The 13,129-nt window shown below is 41.4% G+C and overlaps 1 protein-coding gene across 2 annotated transcripts in view; it reads left to right on the top strand.

Annotated features, from left to right (window-relative positions):
* Positions 1-13,129, top strand: part of WDR70 (WD repeat domain 70) — a 298,862-nt gene that overhangs the window by 268,207 nt on the left and 17,526 nt on the right. For both annotated transcript variants that reach the window (XM_047093335.1, XM_047093345.1), the window contains 4 exons: positions 5,179-5,279; positions 6,929-7,008; positions 9,009-9,125; positions 11,623-11,785. In XM_047093335.1, the coding sequence (XP_046949291.1) occupies positions 5,179-5,279; positions 6,929-7,008; positions 9,009-9,125; positions 11,623-11,785 (461 nt within the window). The remainder of the gene's footprint in view (positions 1-5,178; positions 5,280-6,928; positions 7,009-9,008; positions 9,126-11,622; positions 11,786-13,129) is intronic.

Genomic DNA, 13,129 nt, shown 5'->3' with positions numbered 1-13,129 from the left:
CTACCTCTGTGGTTCAGTATTTTAATTTAGAAAGCAGTTTTTCTTTCTGTGAAATAAACCTTGGGTGAGTGAAATTTGAAGAAAGTTCTTTCTCCAGTATTTTTCCATTTTCATCTGCTTTTTGTTTATTTTGGACTCATCTTGATCTGTGATCTTAGCCTTGGGAATCAGCGCCCAAGCAGCCACTCAAATGCACTGGGTATTCCCGAGGATGTCCGTGACTACAAGGCTGCCACTGCACAGGTCTGCAAAACAATTGGACCGTCTCCTTCATAGACAGGTGTAAGCCTCCTTATTTGAAAATTCTGAAAAATGCTTGTTCTCCCAAAGGATCGCTAGTTAACTTATCCATTCGTGTACTATGTGACAAAAACCAAACATGAAAAAACCAGATGGAGTTTGGTTTACAGTGTGGGTCAGCAGCTGGGAAGGATCAGGAAGTGTGTTTCATCATAATCATGTTTAAGATATAAAATTATGAAGGATGTTAGGCTTCTTTTAGCATGTAAAGTAGAATAAGGGTGTGTTTAGATATGTGTATTACAGATGCCTCAGATATTACACAGGCATTGATTTCTTTTATAGTAACATTTATGACCTGGGTAGTAGTCGGCCTTTTCCTTTATGATTTTAGTTATACCATCTGCTTTTTAATATAAACTTGCTAAGATTTCTACTTCTGGCTGAGGTGGGTTTGGGAATGATTTCAAATCTCCCACAGCCCTTCCTCCCCATCTTCTAAAATAGGACTTTGCATAATTAAGTAGTATCAGGAAATGAGCACTGGAGTTGAGAAAACCTCCCCACTGATCCCAGCTCCTCTCTCTACAAGTTATGTGGCCTTAGGAAAGTCACACACCCTCCTACAAGCCTCCGTTTCTTGTTCTTGTGAAATGAGACTGACGTTACTAATTTTGTAGTATTGTTGTTGCAAGGATTCAATTACTTTAAATAATATAAAGTTCCAGATACTTAGTAGTTCCCTTCCCACTATGTCCTTAAATATAAATTCATTTCTCTCATTGGTTTCCTTCTCCTGTCTTTATTTGCTTCCATGATTTTGCTTAAAGTAAACCAGAAAAACCACAGAAATAAATTATTTGGAATTTTTTGTGGCCTTTTTATTTTTGCTGAGGGGTAATTCCGAAAGTCCTGTTTTGGAATATTGATACTGCTATTTGTACACAGTGCTCTTTTTCTCCCCAGCCCACCGCCCTCTTTTTCCTTTGGTCCCTGTGGAGAAGAAAGATCTCTGTATTAAGCACATTAGTCTCGTACCTCCTTCCTGTCATCTTGTTTATGATCTCCAGCCCTAGTACCGTCTCTTTCTGGCTGCTGCTAGAGTTAAGTACCTTTGGGGCAGATTGTGGTTACTCTGCACTACCAAATTACAATGCTAAAATGAAGGTAGGCTTTCAAGACTGAACCTAATTTTATGCTAAAATGGAGTTCAGCCTAGGTAGCTAGAGGAGGCCATTAGTGGACCTGCATTGTTTTGGTAGGATGAAGTAGATTCATGTGAGAATAAAATGCTTTATTAATTTAATTAAGCAAATCAGTATATTAAAAGATGCAGACTATTTTCAGAATCTAGTTCTTTGCACTATAGTAGTCTTCCGCCATTTGAATCTCATGATACGGTGTGAAGGCTTTTCCTTGGATCCTTGTAGCTCTCGTGCCATATTCTTCTCTGGTCCTGCCATTCAGACATGTTATGTACCCTATGTTTGCTGCATTGCTCAGGAAATCTGTCAGTCTAACTGTGTCAACCCCCAGCCACAGAAGCACCTCCTCCAGGCCAGAGGACAAAGGAAGTCTTGGGTGGATGGTTGCTTGATTGAATGCACTCTCTTTAAGTAACTATAGCTCATCTGTCTTCTGATAGTTCGTTGGGTTTCTAGCAGGCACGTGTCCCATTGTTGTTAAGTAAAGCCCGGTATGTATGTTTGACAAGTTAGCAGCGTGGCAGCTAGGCTTGCTCCCCAGCCCTGCCGCTGTCTCAGGGATTGTTTGGTTTGGCAGATGGCCAGCTCTCTGCTCTAAGATGCATTTCCTTGACAGGACAAAGTGTGGAGCCGCATTAGCTGCAAAGTTTACAAAGGTTAGCTAAACACACACAATAAATATTAATAAACAGAAAAGGCCCACCCACCTTTGACTTTGAATTCTGTTTCTTCTTTCCATGTTTTGGAATCCCTGTAGTATTTGATTAATAACCAGTCTTAGGGTAATTGAGCCTTAAGTATCCTTTGCCTAAGTTAGACTGCTCGCAGAGCCCTCATTGGCTGCTTTGGTGACTCATCGCCACAATGGATGGAGCTCTGGAATGACTGTTTAGTTCAGCGGGTCTTATTTGCATTCTCCCTGCTTCCATGTGAAAAGGAGGGTAAATGTGCTTCTCCCTGAGCGTTTATGCTGACCAGCCATGAGTGCGTCTAAGAGCTGTAGAGGGTAGAGGACGTGAACAGGAATAGAGGTGCAGTGCCCTGACTTTGGACTCCCTAGAAAGCAATCAGACATTGGTCTGTTGGCCTGGGCAGTTGCCTCTCTCTAACATTTACACCCTCAGCATAGAGGGAGAGAGTAACGGTAACCTGCTGCCCCTGGAAACTGCCTATTTGGCTGGGTGTCTTGGAATTTACCAGGCCTACACTGTGGATCTTCTCCAATTCTGCACCCTGCTCACTTGAAAACATATTTGAGAACCAGTAATCTTAGACTGCTTAGCCAGACTTCTAGAGAACCAAGGAAGAGAAATACCTTTAATACTATGTCCTTAAGACTGTCCTGGGGCCATCTGTAGGTGGCTGGGATTTCGGAGGGCCCTTGAAAGTCCCTCTTACTATCTTCTCTCGCTCTCTGGTTCATGCACATCCCTTTATTTAGGACCACACTGGGAGGAAACGAACCCTACTTTGTTTGTCGGATATTTGAGTATAATAATGATCTAGAGAAATAAAATTGTTCTCCATAGGTAGTAATGATTTTAACTTGAAAATCGTCTCTAACTCCACTTAGCAAAGCAGTCCATTTAGGCTTGGGTGAACTGTAACTTTTAATTCATTCCTTCAACAAATATTTATTGAGCACCACACACTAAACTGGGCATTTGGGAAACACTCCCAGCCGAAACACACCAAGATCTCTGCCTGTGTGCAAACTGTGTTCACACTGGGGAGGCAGATAATAAGCAAAAATAACGACAAATTATATATTATGTTAAAAGGTGGAACATGTTTTAGAAACATGAAAAAGCAGAGTAAGGACAGTTGTGGGGTACAGTTTTAAAAGGGGCAGTTTTCACATGATGACATATAAGCAGTGACATGAGGGTGAGTATTGACTTGGATGAACTTATTCTTGGTAGGGTTTATGAAGTTATGTTTGTGACTTTTCTCATGTTTCCGTGCACCTGGCCATGACCTGGAAATTTGCAGTGGTCAAGGCCTGGTTCTCAAATTAATCTCAGTGGCAGAGCACCTGTAAGTCAGGCTGTGCTTTGTAGACCATGAACTGTTGATATACTTAATTCCATCTTACCAACCAAGCACAGTTTTATTAGATAAAATGTGTCTTTTACAGTCATACATTATCAAGTGGGTTTCACAGACATGTGTACAAAATGACAACCCTCCCCCAGAAGCCATTCTATATATAAGATGCTTACTGTTTTTTATTTTTTTTTCATTAATACTCACTATTGTATGTTTTATCATCTTTTAGCACTTGCTGGTAGACACTGGGTAGCAGGCACCATAGATTTAAGAAAAGTTGTGGAAAGAAAACCTAAAATTGTAAAAACCTGCCCTTTTAACTTCATTTTACTGCCTACCAACCAGGAAAAAACAGCCACTCTGATTTTATTTTCTCGGCAGAACATCTCAGCTGTCTTCAGTGGTGCAGAGCTTAAGAACCGCTCTGAAAGAGTATTATCAGACATGAATTCGAAGTCCTGCAGACTCTTACATTTCCTCTTAAGTTCCTCAGGAATCTCAGAGAAGGATTTGTAGCTGAATAACTGTATGCATACTTTTTGCCAGGCAGGTGGGGAGCCAGGATTTCTACCAAAAGGGATTGAGGAGATTCACAGATACTCTGTCTTAACAAAGGAGCAGGATGGTTAGGGAGAGGAAACCAGAGAGACTCAGCCCAAGAGAGATTTGGGAGACAAGGATGCCATGGTTTTCATTTTACTATTAGAACCTAAAATAGCAGTATCTAATTGTACCCTTTTTTCTTAGTCCTTGCGCGTTGCTTGGCTCATGATGGTTCTAAATAAATCTTGAATTGATGTTTCCACTCATTACTTGTTCTATCAGAATGAGATCCACAGAACCTAGCACATGGTGTTTCTGCCTACCAATTTTAGCTTCATCTTCCCCCACCCCCCTTCATCATTGCCCCCCTGCTAAACCTCCCACCTCGGCCCTCTTACTACAGACAGAAATTAAAAACAGGTTGTAGTTCTCACTGAGAACTCATTCTTTTTGACCCCAGGGCACCACTTATTTTCCTTACCAGTAATGAATTCAAAGGATCGTAACTTCCAGTGGACCTTCTCTTAAATAGCTTTTCATTCAGGTTAATGTCAAGTCTTTGTATGCCGTGTCTCTGTTTTACTTCTGCTATCGTCCTGCTGGTTTATCTCATAGATAGGGAGATATTATTCAATGCCTGCAAATATGTGTTGTTCCTGAAAAAGCTTTATGAGATTTGGATCTTTGTGAACTAAAAACAATAACCACCTGGCTTCAATCTGCTGTCCAGAGGGACATATTGTGTGTATAAAAACATGAAACACTGAGATCTAAATCTGCTTCAGTGGTAAGCAGAACTGAGTTATGTGGGTTCAGCATTCCGAGATGCCAGCTTCACATGGCACTGGAGCTGGGGAAGCCTAACCTTGTGGTTGCAAGGTTATCAAGAAATGAGAGGAGGGGTGTCGGAAGGAACGACTTGTTCATCTTTAAAGGGTATCACACAGATAACAAGTGATGGAATAGAACTGAACCTCAGGGACACAGCCTTATAGTTTAGAGGAAAATGTCCTAAAAATTACGGGTAACCATCAGGATGACATTCAGTTTAGTAAACTGACTCTAGCCATCAAAGCACCAGCGGGACTTTTCCCATTTTTACTTGGCTTCTTTAGTTGATTACCATGCCTTTCCTTTTCAGAGTGTTGTCCGCTGCCTGTGGCATCCAAAGCTGAACCAGATCATGGTAGGAACTGGAAATGGATTGGCTAAAGTGTATTATGACCCCAACAAGAGTCAGAGGTATTTCATAAGTCTTGCCTGTTTTAGATGGATGACAACAACTGGGGGGAGGGTTTCTTTTCCTACCCTGCTTTTACTTATTGCCCCCTTTGATGGGGATCCACCCTTTTAGAAAATGCAGCTGGCACAGAGTAAAGCCTCAAACTCCTGGTATTGTACTTTAAAGAGGATTTGGATATTGCCCTTGATCCATACAGAATTCAAAGTGAAAGTTTCCTGGGGATTTGCAGTCCTTTAGCTGAAATGTTGAGTGCAAAGGGGGGAAAAGTCCTGCCCACTTTGCATACCACCCTGGACATGGCATTAGCTGTGATACATGTAGGGGATTAACAAAGCAGGGAACTCACCCCTCACAGGAAATGGAAACAGCTAGTCTGTTTTGTTCCCTTTCTGTTTGGGCTTTTATCAGGTAGCAGTTTGGATGTGTGGGGTTGTTCTCTGCCAGCAGAAGGGGACAGCACAAATTCTTTCCTCTTCAATCCCATGCCCACCCCAAATGTCAGACTTAAATATACCAATGTGTTTCAAAAGTCCGAAAACTTCACTGGAGGCTCAACCAGTTCCTCAATTATGTTCATTTTCTTTGGGCACAAAGGCGGACATTTGTCACCACCCCCCAAAAAAGGATGGTTTTGTTTGTCTCTGTTAAGGTACGATGCTTGGTTAGCTCTTTCTTTAGAGGGAGCCTTGGTCAGCTAGTATTAAAAGTTCACATGCTAAATTCTTTGGGGTCCCCCATAAACCTATTTTGGGTCCCACATCCTTTTTGAGGAAAGGAAACTCATCCTCTGTTAATGAATATTCATTGCTATAATTTGTTTGGGTAGAAATAGAAGCAGACAGTCGGTCTTCCCTTGGAACTTTGTGCACTAGCATTGGAACCCTTGCCCTGTAAAATAAAGTTTTTATTGTGTTTAAGAACAAATAGGATTTTGTTTGTTTTTTAATAAAGGAATTGAAAATGCTAATGTAATTAGAATGAGAGAGAGACAGTCTGTTTCATTTGAGAAAATGATGAGCCCCATTTGATAGCACCCATTTGGAAGCTTCTATGTGTGGAATCTTTAAGAAATTTTTTTATTTGTATTTGCTTCCTGAGAGGGATAGCTCATTATTGCTAAGGAAGAAGTGAAATGTCCTAATCAAACTTTTGGTTAACCCCACACATTCTTGGGCAGTAGCCCCGTGACAACACTGCCAAGCCAACTCAGTTCCAGACACTCGTACTCTTACATTAGAGATGTGGACGAATGCCACTTGGGGTGTAGACCACCCAGGTTGCTTTCATATGAGACATAAACTAATATTTGAACCGTGTGACCTTCAGGGTGAAAAGACTGGTTAATTTTACTTGTATCTCTTTCACTTACATCTTTGGGTTATTTCTATAGATTTTTTAAACTCCTGTTCTGTTGCCTGATTACCTCTCCAACCCTTTCCCTCAGTGGTAACCACTGACTGACAGACTTGCTTTCCCATAAATTTAATCCCTTATCACCAAGGCCCCATCTTTTGCCATCCCTTAGAAAGTCAAGGACATGGCGAGATGGTGTGCACAGAGTGTGTTCCTGAAAGTATCTAATGTTTTTGACATGACTTTCTGTTTGTAAGACCAAGTAAAGAAAATAATGTGCTCTTACCCGCCCCAGGGGAGCAAAATTATGTGTGGTTAAAACCCAGCGGAAGGCGAAACAAGCCGAGACTCTAACCCAGGACTACATCATCACCCGTAAGTTGTTAGCATGGTCTCTCCATCGTCTTCTCTCTCTCTTCTACTGTAATGTGGTGTTGATCTCATGGCTTTAGAGACAGAAAAAGTTTTCACAGTCCAGGCATATATTACAAAGTATCATGTGGACAGAACTGCGAGTCATGTAACAGCTAACTGCTTTAGCTTCTGTGACTCATCACAGAGACAGGGTAATTTCATGTAACTTTCAACCCAAAAGGGAAAAGCCTATTTGAGCCTAATGCATTACTCCATAGCAGCCTTTTAAAGAATAACAATCTGTTCTAAGAATAAACAAGAAAGAGTGCTGGCCTTGGAATCAGGAGACCTGGATTTGTCCAGTTCTACTACTGACTTGCAGTATGATGTTGAACAACTGAACGTTATCAGGACAGTGAGGAGACTAGGCAAAGGGTCTCCGTCAGCTCCCTTTGAGACTCTGTGACCATGTGATAGATCCAGAGACATTTAGATACAAAATGAACTACCGTGGGCACCAGAAATCTTACCAGAATAAGTAGCTTCTGTCCGGTTTGTCACACAACCTTGTTAATCTGACAGATTTGTCTTTCCCAGAGCCACAGCCTCAGATCTGTCACCACTAGTGTCTAGGAAGGACGTCTTGGATGCAGTAGCAATTGTGATGAGCTGATGCTCTGTGGACTTTACCGGGGTCTCCATCTAAAGCCCAGGGGGCGCTGTACTGCTGGGTTTTCTCTCTGGTGGTGGGTCTCCTGTAAGACCAAGTCCCTTGGAGCTTATGATCAGTAAGGAGATCCCATGGCACTTTTTGCAAGAGTAGAAGTGTTAAAGTCGGTGTCACAACCAGTCTAGCTCATGTAATTACACGCGGCCTACTTAAATTCCTCCAGTCGTTTGAAGTGAAAAGCTATTTTTCCCCCTCCTAAAAATACTGTTGTGTCGTGTTGCCCAACAGAGTGACTAGTGACTGTGTTTCTCAGCTCCCCTGACTCAAGGCAGGCATGTTTTACTGGTGAGGGAGATGGCCCTGACCCCAGCTGGTGGTAGGGGTAGGGGGATACTAGAAGAATTTTTTAGGTATTTTAGACATTTCTGTCATTCATATTATAAATTCCCTTTGAACCTCTATTAACCCATTACCTTCTCTTCCTCACTCCCGTGGAAAAATTTTTTTCTATTTTAAAAGAGGTTTTACTCAGCATGTAAGGATCCAAAGAAATAATTCTGGTATATTTTTTGGTCAAGAAAAAGATCATTACTTAACTTTCCCCCCGATAACCCTCTTGCTGTCCCGCAGAATATCACTGTTACCCTTTTACATTTATATACTGTTTTATATTATGAAATTTAATTCTGACATTGAGTGAGCAACCAATAGCAATGGGACAAATACTACTTTGATTCTTATTCTTTTGTTTTGTCCACCATATAGAAGTAGGGAAAAGTCCCCATCAAGTCACCATGCCAGGAGATTCAGGCACCTCCATGCATTCAAGGCAACCTTTATCCCACTTAGTGGGCTAAGTGCTCCTCCCTTCCGGTTACTCAGTGTTGTCAACTCCTCCTGAGAGGTGGTCACATTTCAGAAACGTGTGAAGTGATTCCAGTGTTTATGAGGCATCTAAGGAAACTTCAGGGCTGACAGGCAAGCTGTTGGCATTATTCACATTTGGGTCCTACAAGAAAAAATAAGCAGTCCCATTAAGTGTTTCTTTTCAAAACCACAGAAATTAAGTTTAACTGCTACCCGTGGCTTGGGAGATGGGGAGCCTCACTGGTGTCTCCATGACAGTATTTGACAGTATTTCCTGAGTGGCGTTAGTTGCCAGCAGAGGTGAACAATGAGTCTGGTCTCAAACAAAATTGGCTAATTGGTTACAGTAAGACTGTCTTTTATTATTAGATGAAGGCTGTCATTATGACTTCCATGTCATCTTTTAGTTAGTCATGCTTCAGCTATGTTTTGGGATGGAAGGGTTATTATTATAATAAAATTTTTCAATTGTGACTTCTCGTAGCTCATGCCTTGCCTATGTTCCGTGAGCCCCGCCAACGGAGTACAAGGAAACAGCTGGAGAAGGACAGACTGGATCCCCTGAAGTCTCATAAACCTGAACCTCCTGTAGCGGGCCCAGGTGACTGTGGTCTAACCTGTGATCTGCAGAGGGGGGTGAGGGGCCGGGTGGGGTCACTGGTATAGAATTGGAAAGATGCTTTCTGCCTGGATGCTGCTTTGTCTTCAGAGAGATTTTACCACATGGTGGTTTTTAGACATTTTCTTTTTAGCAACTTTTTGTTTAAAGATCTGATGCAGAATCCTGATGCATAAGACTGATAAAAATGGAGAGGAAGCCTAGAGCCCTCTCTGCTTGCTGTCTAACTTGAGCTCTTTTAGGTGACCTTGGTAGTACTTTGGGGCTCCTAGAACCTGGTGATAAAACCACTGCTCTCAATATTGGCTTCATATACAACATTTGGGTACTAGAATCCAGACTGGATTAGGTTTCACACAAGGCAAAAAGTTACAACCATTGAGTTCTTTGTTGATATAATGGAGCTGCCCATTCCCCTACAAGATGAATAAAGGTCCTTAGAGTTTTTACGAAAATAGGTACCAGAAGAAAGCAAGACAGTGTTGGCTATCATGAACACATGCCTCTACTGGAATTCCATTTTACTAGCTATCGCTTGTGTGGTTTCCCTTGTCTTAGGCTCCTAAGCCTATATATAGCTTTTAACTTGTTCATTCATCTTGAACCTCAGCTGTGGGCCTACATCTGTTTGGCCTGCACCTTCAGCTTTGGAAACATTTCACATCTCTATCTTAACTTTTTTTTGTTTTCATTTTCCCTGCCACCATTCTAATCAAAGTTCCCGAGTAGTATTCTTACATGGATTATTGAAAAGCCCTTCTAACTAGGCATCTTATCTCAAGTCAGTCTCTCTCTCTGCTCCCCACCCTGCCTCCATCCATCTTATACACAGCTTTTATTTACAATTTCTCTGGCTTTCTTTTTTTTCTTTTTAAAAAAATTTTTTTAAGTTTATTTATTTTGAGAGAGACAGAGACAGCGTGAGCTGTCAGCGCAGAGCCTGATGCAGGGCTTGAACTCATGAAACCATGAGATCATGGCCTGAACCAAAGCCAGGTGCTTAACCAACTGAGCCACCCCAGCGCCCCAACTCCTCTGGCTTTCATGTTGCTACTGCCCCCAAATTTCATAAGCTTCCCACTTCCATTTGCATTTTCAGAGAATCAAGGTTCTCCTTAGTGTACTCAAACTCACTTCTGAGCATTCCACCTCACTTCTCTCCTACTCTGATCTTCTGATACGACTGACTGTTGGTTCATTTCTGCCTGCAAATGCCCATTGATTGAATTGTCCTCTTTCTATACTTTTGTACTTAAGCCATTCTGCTCACTCAAAGTGACCTCTGCCTTCTGAGCTTTCGCAAATTGGATCTACCTCTTCCCAAAGACCTCCCCAACCACCTCAGCCTGAAGAGCTCTCTCCTTCCTCTAAGTACTGTAATAGTTACTGGCCACACAAATCCTTTCCCAATGAATTCTTTCCTGCCTTATTTAATTTTTTTTTTTAATTTTTTTTTTCAACGTTTATTTATTTTTGGGACAGAGAGAGACAGAGCATGAACGGGGGAGGGGCAGAGAGAGAGGGAGACACAGAATCGGAAACAGGCTCCAGGCTCCGAGCCATCAGCCCAGAGCCCGACGCGGGGCTCAAACTCACGGACCGCAAGATCGTGACCTGGCTGAAGTCGGACGCTTAACCGACTGCGCCACCCAGGCGCCCCCTTTCCTGCCTTATTTAGTCTCTTATTTTGATTTATAGAATTAATTTTTAGCACAGTTTGGCTCTTCATGCGTTTTTGTTTTGTTTTGTTTTTTAATTTTTCCTAAAATGTCATACATTTTTGAGTACCAGGCACCAGGCTAGCTGTTAAGGATCTAGCAGATCTTAACAAATCCCTGCCCTTACAGAGCTTTCTGTCTACTGGAGCAGTTCCAGCACCATAAAATAACGTGAATCAGTGTATTCAACTTACTTGTTTTCTCTCCTACAAGGTACCTGGAAGATGGCAAGCCCTAAGATGTGTTTGTTTAAGGCTAAAATAGTGTCGAACAAATATTGGTTATTTTTATTAATTGAATTTCAAATGTTCATGCCTGAGGAATGTTTTTAAGGCATATTCATGGCAAAGTATTTGTAATTCCTGCTGCATTAGTATCACTATGTAAGTTAAACAGCTAAAACACATCAAAAAAACATCTCTTTCTATTTAAAAATGTTATGGGAAAGTTAAGGTTTGGTGATTTCCTACTTTGGTTGTGAAAGCTGAAAGGATGATACTGAAGTATTCTTGAGATCTGTGCACCTCAAACCAAGGTCTGAAGAAGCCCCAGAGTGCTCCAAACCTTGATTCCATAGGGGATGCCCAAAATCGGGTAAATGTGAAGTTCTGGCCTCACTCTGTTACTCATGTAACCAGCCACCTTGGAAGCCAGGACTGAAGGATTCTCAGCCTTTTCAGATAAGTACAGTGTATACAAGGTATACATATATACTGTCATGCTCATTCCATTATCTGATTGGTTTTTTTCCTTTGAAACAGGTCGTGGTGGCCGGGTTGGAACCCATGGGGGCACTCTGTCATCATACATTGTGAAGAACATTGCTTTGGACAAAACTGATGACAGCAATCCCCGGGAAGCCATTTTGCGGCATGCTAAAGCAGCCGAAGACAACCCATATTGGGTTTCTCCAGCATATTCTAAGTAAGAAAACAACCCTTTAAAATAAGAAAAATTATTATGTTTAATGAATAGGAAAGAATGTAACAATGGCTGCTTTGAGGTTCTAACTCTCCATTTCTTGTTCTATTCTTGAGCATGAAAAATAAGCCAGGTACTCATAGTCCTGAACCTAGGCATTTGTTTGTATCTTAGGACTCTTAAAATGGTAAAAAAAAAAAAAAAAAAAAAAAATTAATCTTTATTTATTTTTGAGAGAGAGAGAGCGGAGTGCAAGTGGGGGAGGAACAGAAAGAGAGGAAGACACAGTATCTGAATCAGGCTCCAGGCTCCAAGCTGTCAGCACAGAGCCTGACATGGGGCTTGAACCCATGAACTGTGAGATCATGACCTGAGCCAAAGTCAGACACTTAGCCAACTGAGCCACCCAGATGCCCCTAAAATGGTGAATTTTTAAAGTAGGTCAGTTTCATCAGTTTTAGCCCAGTGGAAACCCATTGTATGAAGCCCATTCTATCTATGACTAAAAAAAGGAAAATCACCATATGCATTATCTTAGTTGAAGAGAGTTAAAAGCAAATGAAGGGGAGCAGTCTGTAGGTCTGTCATTAAGGACTTCTTTTATTTGCAGAACTATGTACGTAACACGTACATAGACAGAGTAGAGCCTGCCTGCTCAGATTCCCTGAAATAGCTCAACATGGATGAACTTGTAGTGTTTCTTAAAGCCACTAAAACAGATAAATTTACACAAAAGAAAGGTAGTATTGTAGAATTTTGGATTCTTAATTTTTCATTTTAAACTAATTTTAGACTTACAGAAAAATTGCAAAGAGCTCATGTACACTCTTCACCCAACTTACCCTAATGTTAACACCTTACATAACCACAGTACAACTATTTAGCAATTAGAATTAACTAGAAAAATTAATATTGGTACAATATTATTGATGGAAGCAACAGACCTTACTTGATTTTCCCCAGTTTATCCACTGATATTCTTTCTCTCTCTAGGGATCCTGTCAGGGGTCCCATATCACCATATTACATTTAGTTGTTTCTCCCTAGTCTCATCCAGTCTTTTTTTTTTTCTAAAGTTTATTTATTTGTTTTGAGAGAGTTGGGTAGAGGGGCAGAGAGGGAGGGACAGAGAGAATCCCGAGGAGGTTCCACACTGTCAGCCCAGAGCCTGACTCGGGGCTCTATCTCATAAACCGCAAGATCAAACTCCGAGCCGATTTCAAAAGTCAGTTGCTTAACCAGCTGAGCCACCCAGGTGCCCCTAGTCTCATCCAGTCTTTACGGTTTCTCAGTCTTTCTTGTCTTTCATGACCTTGACACTTTTGGTGAACACTGGTCTGTTATTTT

Source organism: Lynx rufus, unplaced genomic scaffold (genome assembly GCF_022079265.1).
Source record: "Lynx rufus isolate CCGP_SWC_20201006 ecotype Redwood Valley unplaced genomic scaffold, mLynRuf1.p SCAF_1, whole genome shotgun sequence".
NCBI lineage: Eukaryota > Metazoa > Chordata > Mammalia > Carnivora > Felidae > Lynx > Lynx rufus.
Note: the sequence above shows the minus strand (reverse complement) of the source record. Positions and strands in the feature narration are given on the sequence as shown.